General features: G+C 54.4%; 1 protein-coding gene across 2 annotated transcripts in view; it reads left to right on the forward strand.

The window, feature by feature from the left end:
* EXOC6B (exocyst complex component 6B) overlaps nucleotides 1-18,720 on the forward strand; it is a 187,009-nt gene that overhangs the window by 87,709 nt on the left and 80,580 nt on the right. Inside the window, exons 19-20 of one of the 2 annotated variants that reach the window (XM_073555069.1) lie at nucleotides 11,910-12,051; nucleotides 15,609-15,682. In XM_073555069.1, coding sequence (XP_073411170.1) covers nucleotides 11,910-12,051; nucleotides 15,609-15,682 — 216 coding nt within the window. Of the gene's footprint in view, nucleotides 1-898; nucleotides 1,043-11,909; nucleotides 12,052-15,608; nucleotides 15,683-18,720 lie in introns of those variants that run through there. The other variant, XM_073555070.1, reaches the window with a different exon arrangement.

The following is an 18,720-nucleotide window of genomic DNA, read 5'->3' on the forward strand; positions in this document are numbered from 1 at the left end:
GGCCGAGGGAAAGGAGGGCGAGGGGGCCGACTGATGGCCGAGGGAAAGGAGGGCGAGGGGGCCGGCTGGCTGATGGCCGAGGGAAAGGAGGGCGAGGGGGCCGGCTGGCTGATGGCCGAGGGGAAAGGAGGGCGAGGGGGCCGGCTGGCTGATGGCCGAAGGGAAAGGAGGGCGAGGGGGCCGGCTGGCTGATGGCCGAAGGGAAAGGAGGGCGAGGGGGCCGGCTGGCTGATGGCCGAAGGGAAAGGAGGGCGAGGGGGCCGGCTGGCTGATGGCCGAAGGGAAAGGAGGGCGAGGGGGCCGGCTGGCTGATGGCCGAAGGGAAAGGAGGGCGAGGGGGCCGGCTGGCTGATGGCCGAAGGGAAAGGAGGGCGAGGGGGCCGGCTGGCTGATGGCCGAAGGGAAAGGAGGGCGAGGGGGCCGGCTGGGGCAGAGGGCAAGGAGAATCCAACTGATGGTGGGTGAGGAGTCCGACTGACGGCCAGGAATAGAGCTAGCGGTCTCCTGGAAGTCATGTAGGCAAGTTGTATTTCTCTCGCTTGGTGGGGTGGCTTGTGTACAGGGGGTGACTGTGACTGTACGCTTTCCTTGCATGGGTCCGGGACAGGAAGAAGCGGTGCTTCGGGACCTCCAGACTCTAGCATGCTTAATTAAGAGTTGAAAGGATTTCATGTTCATCATTGCAGTATTCAGAGGGTGGAAAATTAAGGTCATTAGTAAGATTAATGATCTGTATCAACATTTCCTGGAATCTTGGGTAAATAAATGCATCGCTTCAGAGAGTCTCATTATCTCCAGGCCCCTTCTCTGGATGAGGGTTATCCTCTCTGCTTGGTTTACGATCCTCCATTGCTTCCAAAAAATGTACATGAAATTGCGTTAAATCTTTTTCCTTTAGTTTTCATCGATCTTCTCCTAGAGGAGGCGGAACAATTACCAAAATGTGATCACGGTCCCGATAAACGAACGTCAGGCTCCTGTGGAAATCCTCGCTGCTCTCTCCTCATCCGTCTTCCTCGGGATTGAATCGTCGGACATGGAGCTACAGGCAGAGACGGCGTTTCAGGAACTGTGGAAATTTGCAGAACTGGGTCAAGTTTTGTTCCCTTTTTCCTGGGAAGAAAATGTTTTTATTCATTGACAGCAATCAAAGTTTGCCAAAGGCACTAAATTAAAATCTAAAGGTGTAGTAAGCGGGTGTACACTGTTCGGAGTCGGCTCCGGTTTCTCCGAGACTCCTGATTATCGGCCTCGCAGCAAACAGATTAATGACTGTTTATTCCTTGTGTCAGGCAGTAAGGTGAGCGGTAGCAAGCGCTGTGATACCAGGCGTGTTGTGCACAGAGCCGCCATTCACCCCAGCCATTATGTCTAATTAGTGACATATTTCTTCCCTTAAATACGTACGGATGCTACTGGTAAGTAGGAGCGCTGCTCTGAGGCTGCGCCGACATCTGCTGTCATAACGATGACAACTATGATGCGGCTCCTGTGTCTGTGGGATCTGCAGAACACGCTGTACATACGCGCAATATACTTTCTGTCCTTTTATACAGCATGTTTAGTTAGCCAGGTCTTATGGTGTGTTCCCGGTATACGGCAGGTCTTGTGGGGTTGTCCCCAGTGTATGGGGGTCTTGTGGATGTCCCTGGTGTACGGCAGGTCTTGTGGGAATGTCCCTGGTGTACGGCAGGTCTTGTGGGGTGTCCCCGGTGTACGGCGAAACTTGTGGGGTGTCTCCAGTGTATGGCGGATCTTGTGGGGTGTCCCCGGTGCATGGCGGGTCTTGTGGGGTATCCCCGGTGCATGGCGGGTATTGTGGGGTGTCCCCGGTGCATGGCGGGTCTTGTGGGGTGTCCCCGGTGTATAGCAGGTTTTGTGGGGTGTCCCCAGTGTATGGCGAGTCTTGTGGGGTGTCTCCGGTGTATGGCGAGTCTTGTGGGGTGTCTCCGGTGTATGGCGAGTCTTGTGGGGTGTCCTCGGTGTATGGCGGGCGTTGTGGGGTGTCCCGGGTATATGGCGGGTCTTGTGGGGTGGTTTCTCTTGTACGGCAGGACTTGTGGGGTGTCCTCGGTGAGTAGGTATACGGTGGGTTTTGCGGGGTGTCCCCGGTGTATGGCGGGTCTTGTGGGATGTCCCCGGTGTATGGCGGGTCTTGTGGGGTGTTCCTGGTGTACGGCGGGTCTTGTGGGGTGTTCCTGGTGTACGGCGGGTCTTGTGGGGTGTTCCTGGTGTACGGCGGGTCTTGTGGGGTGTTCCTGGTGTACGGCGGGTCTTGCGGGGTGTCCCCGATGTATGGCGGGCCTTGTGGGATGTCGCTGGTGTACGGCAGGTCTTGTGGGGTTGTCCCCAGTGTATGGCGGGTCTTGTGGGGGGTTTCCCCGGTTTACGGCATGGCTTGTGGGGTGTCCTCGGTATGCGTCGGGTCTTGTGGGGTGTCCCTGGTATATGGCAGGTCTTGTGGCATTTCCCCGGTGTACGGCGGGATTTGTGGGGTGTCCTCGGTATGCGGCGTGTCTTGTGGGGTGTCCTTGGTTTACGGCGGGCCCTGGGGTTGTCCCCGATGTATGGTGTGGTCTGTGGGGTTTTTTCTCCTTCGTCTCATTGGGGGACACAGAGACTGTGGGTGTGTGCTTCTGCCGTCTGGAGGCTGACACTAAGTATACAGAAAAAGAGTTAGCTCCTCCTCCGCCGCATACACCCTCGCCCCCAGACCGGGCGTAACTCAGTTTTTTGCTTAGTGTCTGATGGAGGCACAACGCAGTCTGGAGCTCCAGACTAGATTTTTTTTTTTTGCTTTCTTTTCTATGAAGATATGACAGGGGCGACGGATCCTATAGAGAGGGTCCGATCTCCCCAAATCATCAACGGGCGACCACGTGTGAGTAACCCTCCACGTGTTTCTCTCCCGCACCGAGGGACACATCTGGGACTTTTCCCCAGATTACCATTTTTCTTTTTTATTTTGTAAAGAGGTGGCAACGCATCCTGATAAGAGGATTCGGTTTCCCCATAACCTCAACGGGCGAGCACGTGTGAGCGACCCTCCACGTTGTTCCTCTCCTGCAACGCGATTGAGGCCCCTTCCTCCCCTAGGTAGTGAGTCCAGGGGTTGAGTTGGAGGCGCAGGTGAGCTGAGGGATCGATGTTTCGTCCCCATTCCAGAAGCCTCCCCCTCCCTGCCGGGGATGGAGTTGAGAGCACCCCAAGAGAGCCCCCACGGCGTACCTATGGGTGAGTGGAAGGCCCTGCTCACCTTTGATAAATGGGGAGGTCCGCCTCTCTCCTGGCACCGCAGGTACCCGGTGCTGCCCCCGGCGAGTAACGCCGCACGCCGAGTGCAGCTGGAAGCCCCGCCGGCGGCCGCGGCCCCCGCTGCATAAGGAAGTCCGTGGGTATCGCGCGAGGCTCCGCCCGCCGACTTCCGGTGGTAGCCGGAAGACCCGCCCACTAACTTCCGGTACGGCTCAGCCCAGGGGGTGGAGAGCGGGGGCGCATACAGTACCGGAGCGGAGACTACCGACTCCCCTCCCCCCTCGCATTTCCGCGGTCGTTCGACAGGAGTGGAACGTTACCTGTGGGTGAGTGCAACCCCGTTTCGAGAGCCGCACTGGTACTCAGGGAAGGGGTTACCCTCCTCCTCCTTCTGCCCTACCTTCAAGCTTGGGCAATATGTCTGGCAAAGGGAAAGCTCACTCTTTCCTATACGCTGTTTGCGTTTCCTGTGGGGTCAGGCTGCCAAAGGCGCAGGCGGTTAAATTTTGTGAAGCCTGCGAGTCGGAGCGCGCCCAGGAGCCTCCCACTGTTTCAGAGCCCAGAGGTCAGGACCCCCCGGAATGGGCGGTATCTTTATCAGATTCTATGTTGTCCCTTACAAGGGCAATTGAATCCCTTCGAGGCCCGGGCAGGGACAAGGATGGTGGTCTGCCAGCAGAAGACAGCTCTTCCACGTCTCAGGACCCTCCGACCGTTAGAGGCCGCTCCAGTTCCAGACAAGCTCATGGCAAAAGAGCTCGTTCCCCGTCGGCCGGGCCCTCCGGGGCTTCGGCGGCGGGTATTAGGGCATCTCGTTCCCCGTCGCTGAGCTCAGGGAGCGATCAGGGTGAGGAGGATGCCTGGAATCTAGAAAGTCTGGGGTACCAAGACTCGGTGGACAGCCTCATTGAGGCAGTCAATCAGACATTAGAGATCGAGGACGATGTGTCCACGGTCTCAGGTCACAAGGTCTCCTTCAAGAAAACCAGGCGACCACATAGAAGGTTTGCCACGCATCCGGAGTTTGAGGATCTAGTCCAAAAACATAGAGAACACCCGGATAAGCGTTTTGCAATGCAAAGAGCGCTGCAAGCAAAGTATCCGTTTCCTCCTGAGCTCCATAAAGGATGGGTGGAGTCGCCAGTAGTGGACCCACCGGTATCACGCTTAGCATCAAGGTCGCTATTGTCGATACCCAGTGTTTCTTCCATCAAGGACCCAACTGATCGCCTCCTAGAGGGGCTTGCCCGCTCAGTGTATGAGGCAGCAGGGTCGGCTCTGGCCCCCTCCTTTGCGGCAACTTGGGTGGCTAAGGCCATGGTTTCATGGGCGGACGCTCTGCATAAGGCCCTCCAAGACAGGGATCTGCCCGCGGAGGTCTTGGAAGTTGCAAATCAGATATCAGGAGCGAGTGAGTATCTCATCAGCGCCTCACTGGACGCGGCCGAGTGTTCGGCTGTGGCAGCAGCAAATGCGATCGCCATTAGGCGAGCATTATGGCTGAGGTTGTGGAAAGCGGATTCTATCTCTAAAAAATCCTTAACCTCATTGCCTTTCCAGGGCAATCGGTTGTTCGGTGAGAAGCTTGATAAGCTTATCTCAGAAGCCACAGGGGGGAGAAGTAGTTTCCTCCCGCAGCAGAGGAGTTGCCCGGCATTCAGGCAAACGCAGAGGCGTTTTCGGCCTTTTCGTAGCCCCTGGGGGGGGACTTCGGCCAGGGCATCCTCCTCCGCAAACAATGGCCAGAGTAGGGAAAGGCAAACCTCTTACAGAGCCAATCCGCTGGGTAGAGGCCGAGGCCGTTTGCCCAGGGCGAGGGGGGCCAGATCCCAAAAGCCTCCGGCAAAATGACTCGAGGCGCTTCGTACCTACGGACGACAGAGTGGGCGGACGCCTACTAGGGTTCAGCCACGTTTGGGTCGCAGTAGCACGCGACACTTGGGTGGCGGAATTGATATCGTCCGGGTACAAGATAGAGTTTGTCGGACTCCCGCCACAGCGATTCTTCCGTTCCCGACTTTCCGGGACAGAATCGCAGGCGGAAGGTTTGTTACAGGCCATAATGACGCTTCAGCGCAAAGGGGTCATTGTCCCAGTGCCGCAAGGCGAAGAGACGCAGGGTTTTTACTCCAACCTGTTTTCGGTCCCCAAAAAAGACGGGACTGTGAGGCTGGTACTGGATTTAAAGATCCTGAACAGATTCATCAGGGTCAGGCGGTTCTGGATGGAGTCCCTCCGCTCGGTCATTGCAGCCATGGATCCAGGGGAATTCCTGGCCTCGATCGATGTGCAGGATGCATATCTACACATTCCGATATTTCCTCCACACCAGAGGTTCCTGCGTTTTGCGATCGGAGGGCGACATTTCCAATTTGTGGCTCTGCCCTTCGGTTTGGCCACTGCCCCCAGAGTCTTTACGAAGATAATGGCGGTGGTTATGGCCATCCTGCATGCACGGGGCATAACGGTACTACCGTACCTGGACGACCTTTTGGTAAAGGGTCCGTCGTTTCAAGCGTGCCAGAGGAATGTCAGTATCACTCTGGATACCCTGGCCCGTCTAGGCTGGTTGATCAATCGAAACAAATCGTCCTTGGTTCCAGCCCAGAGAATGGTATTCCTAGGCATGGTTTTCGACACCTCCCGGGGGCTGGTGATCCTCCCTCAGGACAAGGCGCGAAGGATCAAGCAGGGGGTACGGAACCTTCTACAGCCAGGCACCAGATCCATCAGGTACGGCATGAGTGTGTTGGGCAGAATGGTGGCGGCGATGGAGGCAATCCCGTTTGCCCAGTTCCATCTCCGTCCGCTTCAGCATGCGCTCTTGTCAGCATGGGACCGGGGGCTGCTGTCTCTCAATCATCAGTGCAAGTTGCTTCCGCCGGTCCGGCGATCACTCCGATGGTGGACTCGCGACTCGTCTCTGGTCCAGGGGAAACCTTTTCCCCCCCGGAACAGTGGTTGGTGGTGACGACCGATGCAAGCCTGCATGGTTGGGGAGCAGTTTTCCAGAGTCACACAGCCCAGGGGCGGTGGTCCATTCGGGAGATAAATCTCCCGATCAACATTCTGGAGATACGGGCAATACGATTGGCCCTGCAACATTTTCAGCGGTTGCTGAGACACCGGCCGGTGCGCATTCAGTCGGACAATGCTACAGCAGTAGCATATGTCAACCATCAAGGGGGCACGCGCAGCCAGGCAGCCATGCGCGAGGTTGGGCTGGTACTGCGTTGGGCAGAGAAGAACCACGTGGTAATTTCAGCGGTGCACATTCCAGGAGTCGAAAACTGGGCGGCAGATTTTCTCAGCCGACAGGGGGTCACGGCAGGGGAATGGTCCCTGCATCCCGAGGTCTTTCAACAGATCTGCCAACGGTGGGGGACACCAGACGTGGACCTTATGGCATCCAGAGAGAACGCCAAAGTACAAAGGTTTGTCGCTCGATCCCTCGACCCGCAGGCAATCGCAGCAGACGCTCTGGTGCTTCCGTGGAGACAGTTTCGTCTCCCGTACTTGTTTCCCCCGCTGCCTCTGCTTCCAAGAGTCATCAGAAAAATAAGGAGAGAGAAGGTTCCAGCAATTCTGGTGGCCCCAGACTGGCCCCGGCGGGCCTGGTATGCAGATCTGGTTCAACTAGTGGTGGACGTACCTTGGCGTCTCCCAGATCGGCCGGACTTACTGTCCCAGGGGCCGATCTGCCATCCGAACTTAGGGGCCCTGTGTTTGACGGTGTGGCCATTGAATCTTGGCTGTTAACACAGGCAGGATTCAGGCGCGATGTAGCGGCCACGATGGCGAGTGCCCGGAAGCCTTCCTCGGCGAAAGTATATCACCGGACTTGGGAAGTTTTTTTCCGTTGGTGTAGGGATCGCGGAGTGGCTCCTCTAGTTTTTTCGATCCCCAATGTACTGGCTTTTCTGCAGGCAGGGCTGGACGCAGGATTGGCTCCGAGTTCGCTCAGAACGCAAATCTCGGCCCTGTCGGTGCTTTTCCAACGAAAGGTCGCTTCCGTCTGGCAGGTTAGGACGTTTATGCAGGGGGTCGCACATTTAGTACCCCCCTATAAGGCGCCGACGGAATCATGGGACCTGAACTTGGTGCTCAGAGCCCTTCAGGAGGCTCCTTTCGAACCGTTGCAAGAAGTCTCCTTACCTTACCTGTCCAGAAAGGTCGTTTTTCTGGTTGCTATAACGTCTATTAGGCGGGTTTCGGAATTGGCGGCCTTATCTTGTAAACCGCCGTTCCTAACCTTTTATAAAGATAAGGTAGTTTTAAGGCCAGCTCCTCCCTTCTTGCCGAAGGTTGTGTCTGCGTTCCATATCAACGAAGACATTGTCTTACCCTTGTTTTGCCCGGCACCGGTGCACAGGGTAGAAAAGGCATTGCACACCCTGGATCTGGTAAGAGCCCTTAGGAGGTATGTGACAAGGACAGCACCATTCCGCCAGACAGACTCTCTATTCGTGATTCCAGAAGGGCGGCGGAAGGGGCTCGCTGCGTCCAAAGCGACTTTGGCCAGATGGGTTCGCCTGACGATCCAAGAATCTTATGAAATCAGTGGCACGCCGGTTCCGGCAGGGATCAAGGCACACTCGGCTCGAGCAGTGGGTGCCTCATGGGCACTGCGACACCAAGCTTCAGCGGAACAGGTGTGCAAAGCAGCTACCTGGTCCAGTTTGCATACGTTTGTCAAACATTATAACGTACATACCCAGGCATCCTCGGATGCAACCCTGGGAAGAAAGATTCTCCAGGCAGCAGTTGCGCACCTCTAATCAGGGGAGCAAATTAGCATGGATTGGGTGAGCTAAGATCCCGCCCAGAGGACTGCTTTAGAACGTCCCACAGTCTCTGTGTCCCCCAATGAGACGAAGGAGAAACATGGATTTTTGTGAGTACTCACCGTAAAATCCTTTTCTCCGAGACGCTCATTGGGGGACACAGCACCCACCCTATTGGCCAGTTGGCATTTACTTATTTTTGAGTTATACAAATCCTTGTGTAGGGTTTAGGGTGGCCCCTTTTTCAGACATATAATTTCTTGCCTGAGTTTAAGGCGCGTTCTCCTACTGCTTATGCACTAAACTGAGTTACGCCCGGTCTGGGGGCGAGGGTGTATGTGGCGGAGGAGGAGCTAACTCTTTTTTTGTATACTTAGTGTCAGCCTCCAGACGGCAGAAGCACACACCCACAGTCTCTGTGTCCCCCAATGAGCGTCTCGGAGAAAAGGATTTTACGGTGAGTACTCACAAAAATCCATGTTTTTGCATCTGGTATTCAGTGGTTAAATGCTACTAGAAGTGGTCCATGGAATGGCAGCTGATGAACAGAGTGATGGCCGCCCAGTAATAATTTTGTGTCTCTGTGCTCTGCCTCCTGAGTTTGGCTGTTATGAAATTTAACCAAAACAAATATAGCTGCAGTGTGAAGCATAGGGGACGAGAGAAATGAGCCAAGTGGCTGTCACTGATCATTACATAGGCAAAATCAAAAGCTGATCAGATAGGTGACTGCCATATCCACCATTAGATATGGAAATGGGAATTGTGAAGAAATCCAAATCTAGAGAAGGAGGTTTGGATTCATCACACGTCGGCCAGTGTTGTGCCGCACTGTCGCGTGTTCCACACAGCCAGGTGTTGTTGTGCCGCACCCTCGTGTGTTGTGCCGCACCATTGTTTGTACTAATCCTCGAGTGTGCAGCAAAGATATGGATCTTACTTGGCCTTTATCTGGTGTGCTCTATAGCAGCAGCTCCTCTGTAATATCCCTGTACTACATGTATAATGTCTCCCGGAATAGTCTGTGCTGCTGGGGACGGCTCTGCTCATTCTCTGGGATTTCATAGTCTCCACTCCATGTGCTCACCCTCATCATGCTCTGACCACCAGACCCAGCCATAATATACTCTGTAGAGCACTACCACCTCCATCATGCTCTGACCACCAGGCCCGGCCATAATATACTCTGTAGAGCACTACCACCCCCATCATGCTCTGACCACCAGACCCAGCCATAATATACTCTGTAGAGCACTACCACCCCCATCATGCTCCGACCACCAGACCCAGCCATAATATACTCTGTAGAGCACTACCACCCCCATCATGCTCCGACCACCAGACCCAGCCATAATATACTCTGTAGAGCACTTACCACCCCCATCATGCTCCGACCACCAGACCCAGCCATAATATACTCTGTAGAGCACTACCACCCCAATAATGCTCCGACCACCAGACCCAGCCATAATATACTCTATAGAGCACTACCACTCCCATCATGCTCCGACCACCAGACCCAGCCATAATATACTCTATAGAGCACTACCACCCCCATCATGCTCTGACCACCAGACCCAGCCATAATATACTCTGTAGAGCACTACCACCCCCACCATGCTCTGACCACCAGACCCAGCCATAATATACTCTGTAGAGCACTATCACCCCCATCATGCTCTGACCACCAGACCCGGCCATAATATACTCTGTAGAGCACTACCACCCCCATCATGCTCTGACCACCAGACTCGGCCATAATATAGTCTGTAGAGCACTACCACCCCCATCATGCTCTGACCACCAGACTCGGCCATAATATACTCTGTAGAGCACTACCACCCCCATCATGCTCCGACCACCAGACTCGGCCATAATATACTCTACAGAGCACTACCACCCCCATTATGCTCTGACCACCAGACCCAGCCATAATATACTCTACAGAGCACTACCACCCCCATTATGCTCTGACCACCAGACCCAGCCATAATATACTCTACAGAGCACTACCACCCCCATTATGCTCTGACCTCTAGACCCAGCCATAATATACTCTGTAGAGCACTACCACCCCCATCATGCTCTGACCACCAGACTCGACCATAATATAGTCTGTAGAGCACTACCACCCCCATCATGCTCTGACCACCAGACCCAGCCATAATAAACTCTACAGAGCACTACCACCCCCATTATGCTCTGACCACCAGACTCGGCCATAATATACTCTGTAGAGCACTACCACCCCCATCATGCTCTGACCACCAGACCCGGCCATAATATACTCTGTAGAGCACTACCACCCCCATCATGCTCTGACCACCAGACCCAGCCATAATATACTCTGTAGAGCACTACCACCCCCATCATGCTCTGACCACCAGACCCAGCCATAATATACTCTGTAGAGCACTACCACCCCCATCATGCTCGGACCACCAGACCCAGCCATAATATACTCTGTAGAGCACTACCACCCCCATCATGCTCTGACCACCAGACCCGGCCATAATATACTCTGTAGAGCACTACCACCCCCATCATGCTCGGACCACCAGACCCAGCCATAATATACTCTGTAGAGCACTACCACCCCCATCATGTTCTGACCACCAGACTCGGCCATAATATACTCTATAGAGCACTACCACCCCCATCATGCTCTGACCACCAGACCCAGCCATAATATACTTTGTAGAGCACTACCAGACCCAGCCATAATATACTCTGTAGAGCACTACCACCGCCATCATGCTCTGACCACCAGACCCGGCCATATTATACTCTGTAGAGCACTACCACCCCCATCATGCTCTGACCACCAGGCCCGGCCATAATATACTCTGTAGAGCACTACCACCCCCATCATGCTCTGACCTCTAGACCCGGCCATAATATACTCTGTAGAGCACTACCACCCCCATCATGCTCTGACCACCAGACCCAGCCATAATATACTCTGTAGAGCACTACCACCCCCATCATGCTCTGACCACCAGACCCAGCCATAATATACTCTGTAGAGCACTACCACCCCCATCATGCTCGGACCACCAGACCCAGCCATAATATACTCTGTAGAGCACTACCACCCCCATCATGCTCGGACCACCAGACCCAGCCATAATATACTCTGTAGAGCACTACCACCCCCATCATGCTCTGACCACCAGACCCGGCCATAATATACTCTATAGAGCACTACCACCCCCATCATGTTCTGACCACCAGACTCGGCCATAATATACTCTATAGAGCACTACCACCCCCATCATGCTCTGACCACCAGACCCAGCCATAATATACTTTGTAGAGCACTACCAGACCCAGCCATAATATACTCTGTAGAGCACTACCACCGCCATCATGCTCTGACCACCAGACCCGGCCATATTATACTCTGTAGAGCACTACCACCCCCATCATGCTCTGACCACCAGACCCAGCCATAATATACTCTGTAGAGCACTACCACCCCCATCATGCTCTGACCACCAGACCCAGCCATAATATACTCTGTAGAGCACTACCACCCCCATCATGCTCTGACCTCTAGACCCGGCCATAATATACTCTGTAGAGCACTACCACCCCCATCATGCTCTGACCACCAGACCCAGCCATAATATACTCTGTAGAGCACTACCACCCCCATCATGCTCTGACCACCAGACCCAGCCATAATATACTCTGTAGAGCACTACCACCCCCATCATGCTCTGACCACCAGACCCAGCCATAATATACTCTGTAGAGCACTACCACCCCCATCATGCTCTGACCTCTAGACCCGGCCATAATATACTCTGTAGAGCACTTCCTTCCACCTCCATCATGCTGTGACCCCGTCTGTCTTGTGTCTTGTAGGGTAAGGTGGCGCAGACGGCCTGCATGTCGGCCTGTAAGCACCTGTCCACGTCGCTGACGCAGCTGCTCCTGGAGGCGGAGGTGAAGCAGATCACCATGGGGGCCTTACAGCAGTTCAATCTGGATGTGAAGGAATGTGAGCGTAAGTGTGCTGCACCCCCGTGGAGGTTGTCTCTCCCAGTGCTGTGGATGCTGTCTCTCTCCCCCCCTCCCCCCCCCCCCCCCCCGTGCCGTGGATGCTGTCTCCCCCCCCCCCCCCCCGTGCCGTGGATGCTGTCTCCCCCCCCCCCCCGTGCCGTGGATGCTGTCTCCCCCCCCCGTGCCGTTGATGCTGTCTCCCCCCCCCCCCCCCCCGTGCCGTGGATGCTGTCTCTTCCCCCCCCCCCCGTGCCGTGGATGCTGTCTCCCCCCCCCCCCCCCCCCCCCCAGTGCCGTGGAGGCTGTCTCCCCCCCCCCCCCCCCCCAGTGCCGTGGAGGCTGTCTCCCCCCCCCCCCCCCCCCCCCCCCCAGTGCCGTGGAGGCTGTCTCCCCCCCCCCCCCCCAGTGCTGTGGAGGCTGTCTCCCCCCCCCCCCCCCCCCAGTGCTGTGGAGGCTGTCTCCCCCCCCCCCCCCCCAGTGCTGTGGAGGCTGTCTCCCCCCCCCCCCCCCAGTGCTGTGGAGGCTGTCTCCCCCCCCAGTGCTGTGGAGGCTGTCTCCCCCCCCCCCCCCCCCCCCCAGTGCCATGGATGCTGTCTCCTACCCCCGTGCCATGGAGGCTATACCCCCGCGCTGTGGAGCCTATCTTCCCCCCTCATCCTCGTGCCGTGGAGGCTTTCTCTCTCTCCTGCACAGGTCCTGTGCACTGGTCACCAGTTCAGTGCTGGGCCAGCGACACTGGGGGCTGCCGGGAAGCCCTGCGCCACCTGCAGATCTCCTGCTTCCCAATTAGACGCCCTGAAAGGCAAAGCAGGTGCCGTCAACCTGAGCAGCAGGAGCTGTGACCCTGTCTCATCCCGGGCGAGCGGGCGGCCATCCATCAGCGTCACTCCGTAGCAGCGGCCTCTGTGCTGCCTCTCCTCTGTCTGTTCCTGTGGGAAGCCGCGGGGTCTGTCGTCTGGCAGTTCCTGTCTTGTAATCTACTGGTATAAAGATTTACAGACTGCGACCGAGAGGAAGGGGAGGAAAAGTGGCCGGACAATGGCTGTATCAGGCCTCAGTGTCCCCAGAGCAGAGACAGCGACACCCTGATATAGGCGGGTGTGATATGTAACCGCTCGTAGTGTGTGTGTGTGTGTGTGTGTGTGTGTTATGTAACCGCTCGTAATGTGTGTGTGTGTGTGATATGTAACCGCGCGTAATGTGTGTGTGTGTGTGTGTGTGTGTGTGTGTGTTATGTAACCGCTCGTAATGTGTGTGTGATATGTAACCGCGCGTAATGTGTGTGTGATATGTAACCGCGCGTAATGTGTGTGTGTGTGTGTGTGTGATATGTAACCGCGCGTAATGTGTGTGTGATATGTAACCGCTCGTAATGTGTGTGTGTGTGTGTGAGATATGTAACCGCTCGTAATGTGTGTGTGTGATATGTAACCGCTCGTAATGTGTGTGTGATATGTAACCGCTCGTAATGTGTGTGTGTGAGATATGTAACCGCTCGTAATGTGTGTGTGTGTGTGTGTGTGTGAGTGAGATATGTAACCGCTCGTAATGTGTGTGTGTGATATGTAACCGCTCGTAATGTGTGTGTGTGTGTGTGATATGTAACCGCTCGTAATGTGTGCGTGATATGTAACCGCGCGTAATGTGTGCGTGATATGTAACCGCGTGTAGTGTGTGTTATGTAACCGCGCGTAATGTGTGTGATATGTAACCGCTCGTAATGTGTGTGTGCGTGATATGTAACCGCGCGTAATGTGTGCGTGATATGTAACCGCGCGTAATGTGTGCGTGATATGTAACCGCGCGTAATGTGTGTGTGATATGTAACCGCGCGTAATGTGTGTGTGTGTGTGATATGTAACCGCGCGTAATGTGTGTGTGTGTGTGTGTGATATGTAACCGCGCGTAATGTGTGTGTGTGTGATATGTAACCGCGCGTAATGTGTGTGATATGTAACCGCGCGTAATGTGTGCGTGATATGTAACCGCGCGTAATGTGTGCGTGATATGTAACCGCGCGTAATGTGTGCGTGATATGTAACCGCGCGTAATGTGTGTGTGTGAGATATGTAACCGCGCGTAATGTGTGCGTGATATGTAACCGCGCGTAATGTGTGTGTGAGATATGTAACCGTGTGTAATGTGTTACCGTGTGTAATACGTAAGCATGCTTGATATATAACCCTGCATAATATGTAACTGCGTAATGTGTAACTCTGCAAAATATATAAACGTGCGTGATATATAACTGACTAATATGTAACCGTGCATGATATATAACTGCATAATATGTGACCGCTCGTGATATGTAGGCGCATGTGATGTGTCCATGACATGTAACATATGTAACCACTCGTGACATATAACCATGTGTAATATATAAGTGTGTGTAATATGTAACCCTTCACATTAGTATAACCGCGCGTAATATGACACGGTGTAATTGAGCAGGATGCGGTAATAGTGCGGTAGAAGGATCGTATGTAACGATGAGTTCATGAATCCGGGGAAGGCTTCCATCTGGGCTATTCCTATTCTATCGGCTCTTTCTTGTGTCCGTCTCTTTCTGGTTTCCTTCTTACACCCAGACCCCCGTCATGGCATTATTGGGTCTGTATGTGGCCAGTACGTTCTCCGGTGTCCGGCCAGCACGGTGGGGGTGATTGTGCTCCGGCGCTTGCCGCCATTATTTCGTCTGGGCTATTCCTATTCTATCGGCTCTTTCTTGTGTCCGTCTCTTTCTGGTTTCCGTCTCGTCACCTTTACAGGAACCAATTGGCCTAACAGATCGGGAGGCGAGGCGCGGAGCGTCCAGCCGTCAGACACATTGTCACCTGGCAGCGCACGCCCTCCGCTGCTGCCGCCGTCTGAGTCCTGATTCCCATCCAGCGATTATGATGAGAATCCGGCACGTCGCCTGGTCTCATGGAGATCACCGCACTGTACGCCCCGCACACCCTCGTTTCCCGGCTCGGGATAATATTACGGCAGGGACCATGTAATCATCTTAGAAAGATTCCCAGTGGCTGAGTCAATGGTCGCCCCCCAATCCCCGGATGTAATGCACCATAACAGATAATAGAAATATGCGGGGGGACGCGCGATTGTCCGCAGTTATTTATTATTGATACCTACTGGGGAGGGGCGGGGTGACAGCCATGAAATCGGAAAATTCCTGCCGCCATATACAAAGCATCCCCCAAATGAAAGGACCCCGGACAATGCCGCCCCCACCTCAAGCCATCGCTGCTTTTTTTTTTTTTTGGTTGACTTGTTTGTCCATTGACCATAGAAATAGCGCGGAGCTCGGAGTGGCCCATGGGAATAGATTTGGGGTTGAGTTAGTACAGTTTCCTCGCTGTCAGGATGCTGGAATTAATGGTGTTTTGATGACACAAATTTTGAAGAGCAGACAAAGAGCGTGACGGGCCCGAGACGTGGCCCCATAGAAGCGGGTTCCTCCTCTCCCCCAGCCTCCCTTGTCCTCGCTGTCATCCGTCTGCCAATCTTCCTGTCCATGCCTATTTAAAGACGCCTTTCATGGTTTATTCTTTCCCACAGGGTTTGCCAGATCGGGCCCGGTGCCTGGGTTCCAGGGGGACACACTGCAGTTGGCCTTCATCGACTTAAGACAAGTAAGCCTTTGTTGTTTTTGTGCTTTATTTCTCTTTTAAGATGTGTGACTGAGGGCCCATGAGGTCTTAAGGAGCGAGAGAAGGAATGGGGAGGGGGGCTCCAAGGAAGAGATGGGAGTGGTGGAAGAAACGAGACTCTCCAAGGATTAAACGCTGGAGACCTGCGTCCTTTCTCGCCTTGTTTTATCAGGACTGTCAGGGTGGTTTCATCGGCCCGCACTGTGATGGACGCGGGGGATACTGATGCCGTGCTGCACCCATCGCTGACCTCTGCGTGGTGCAGCATGTATATGACTTTTAGCAGGGCACCGGATAACGTAGCAAGCTTGTAAGGCTGAACAAGAGGGCAAGGAAGCGTCCTGCCAAATCTTCAGCAGAGAATTAGGCCAGGCGGGCGAGCAAAGGCAAAGCCTCCATCAGTCTGACAAGCTTTAGAGGAAGTTGAAGCCTGACCAGTAGATGCCAAGTCCTGGCGGTGCTGTGAGCAGACATGTCCTCCAGGGTTGAGGACAGCGCTAATGACAGGTGGGGCTCTCACGTTATGTGGCCCAGTGACCCCATATTGGTAACAATATCTGCAGTATCTCCTGCTCGGATCATGCTTGTCGGTCCCCAGGTAGATCCCGTCTCATCCTCCCATGTTCTGCCTGAAATAATCCCGTGTTACCATTCATCAGTGAAATGCAGAAAGCCAAAATGTCCTACAATTTTCTTAGAAAGGTCTGGAGTTATTGCAGTAGTTATACCTAGTGAACCACCATATTGCACAAGGCGAAGACCGGGAAACCTGTCCCTCTGTAGCCACCCTGAGGCCCACAAAGGCCGACTGTACCCCTGTAGCCACCTTGGGGCACATAGATGCCGTCTGTACATCTGTAGCCACCTTGGGGCACATAGAGGCCGTCTGTACCTCTGTAGCCACCCTGGGGAACATAGTGGCCATCTGTAGCCAGCCTGGTGCACATAGAGGCCGCCTGAACCCCTGTAGCCACCCTGAGGCACATAAAGGCCTTCTGTATCCACCCTGGGCCACATAGAGGCCTTCTCTAACTAGAATCATAGAATCGTTGAGTTGGAAGGGACCTCCTGGGCCATCTGATCCAACCCCCTGCTCAAAGCAGGATTCGCTAAATCTTCCCAGACAGATGTCTGTCCAGCCTCTGTTTGAAGACTTCTATTGAAGGAGAACTCACCACCTCTCGTGGCAGCCTGTTCCACTCATTGATCACTCTGTCAAAAAGTTTTTTTCTAATATCTAATCTGTGTCTCCTCCCATTCAGTTTCATCCCGTTGTTTCTAGTCTTTCCTTGTGCAAATGAGAATAAAGATGATCCTTCTGCAATGTGACAGCCCTTGAGATATTTGTAGACGGTTATTAAGTCTCCTCTCAGTCTTCTCTTTTGCAGGCTAAACATTCCCAAATCCTGCAACCTTTCCTCATAAGACAGGGTTTGCAGACCGGTCACCATTCTGGTCGCTCTTTTCTGAACTTGCTCCAGTTTGTTGATGTCTTTTTTTAAAATGTGGCGCCCAAAACTGGACACAGTATTCCAGATGACGTCTGACCAAAGAGGAGTAGAGGGCAATAATGACTTCACGTGATCTAGACTGTATGCTACTGTTAATACATCATAGAATTGTATTTGCCTTTTTTTGCTGCTACATCACACTGTTGACTCATATTCAGTCTGTGATCTATTAGTATACCCAAGTCTTTTTCACATGTGCTGTTGCTTAGCCCTAGTCCTCCCATTCTGTATATGCTTTTTTCATTTTTATTGCCTAGATGTAGTACTTTGCATTTTTCCCTGTTAAAAACCATTCTTTTCCCGTCTCCCATGACGGCACACATGAGAGAGGGGATCCGCCCAGTCAGGACAGGAACCCTACTGAAGATAAAAGGGCGGTACCTCTCCCTCGCTTCAGTTGGGTTTCCTGTCCTGACAGGGACCCGTGCTGAAGACAGCAGGTCACACTTACTTGCCCCTCTCCCGTGCCGGCGTAGAAGATCAGGCTGGGCTCCTGAGCGCTGGGCGTCGGGATGGAGGAAGCGCCGTCCGCGGGTCCTCCGGGGCTCAGCGTCCGAGCGGGCGCAGGAACAGCACGGCGGGGGTCCTGGGGCTCTGCCGTGGCTGCCGCGCCGCCCTCTCCCCCTCTGCCGGTGATTCCCTACTCTGGAGCAGCTCAGGAGTGTTGAGGGAGCGGCCGCTTCCGGGTCCCGCTCCTCTGACGTCACGCGCAGGGCACGCTGGGGAAGGGGCGTGCTCGCGTGACGTCGGAGGCGGCGCCGACAATTCAAGATGGCGGCGCTCATGGTGAAGAACGCCGATCGGTGGAGAGAGATCCCGGCGGTATGGCAGGGGGGGGGAGGGGCTGTGGGGGTAACCGGAGGAGGCGGAGAGTGCAGTGGATCCCCCTTACATAAGGGGGATGACCACAGAAGACGCACTCATGCCCAAGGCTTCAGAACGGAAGTGGGGCAAGACGAGCAGCGTCAGCAGCAGCGACAGCAGCAGCGTCAGCAGCAAGACCTCTCGCCAGATGCCAGGCCGAGCCACCAACATACCAGGTGCAGTCGCTTTATGTGGTGGGAGCGGCAGTCATAAGCGCAATCGGCATGACTCTGGGACGTCCAGGAGAAACGTCACTAGTGCATCTGAGGAGCCTCGGAGATCGGTACCCCTGATTGACAGCGGTGGTGAGTGATCTACGTGAATGTCACCCTTATGGTAATGGGGTTCCATTTTCTCTGTTTGATCACTAGGGGGCGAGGAAGGCCAGCAGCAAAAACAAAAATAGAGAATGCGCCCTATGTAAAAACCCGCTGGCAGATCAGTGGCAGAAAGATCTCTGCGCTGACTGTATTAACAGGACTATACAGGAGGAGACCCCTGATTTGGTGACTAGTCTGAAGGAGTTAATACATCAGGAGGTGAAAGGTTCCCTAAAGGCAGCCCTTAAAAAGAAAAGAAACCGTAGAAGGAGCTCCGATTCAGAGGCCTCGCCAAAGCAGAAGGGGCGGGATAGATCTTTGTCCC

This window comes from Dendrobates tinctorius, unplaced genomic scaffold, assembly GCF_039654945.1.
Source record: "Dendrobates tinctorius isolate UK_male_01 unplaced genomic scaffold, ASM3965494v1 ptg000216l, whole genome shotgun sequence".
Lineage (NCBI taxonomy): Eukaryota > Metazoa > Chordata > Amphibia > Anura > Dendrobatidae > Dendrobates > Dendrobates tinctorius.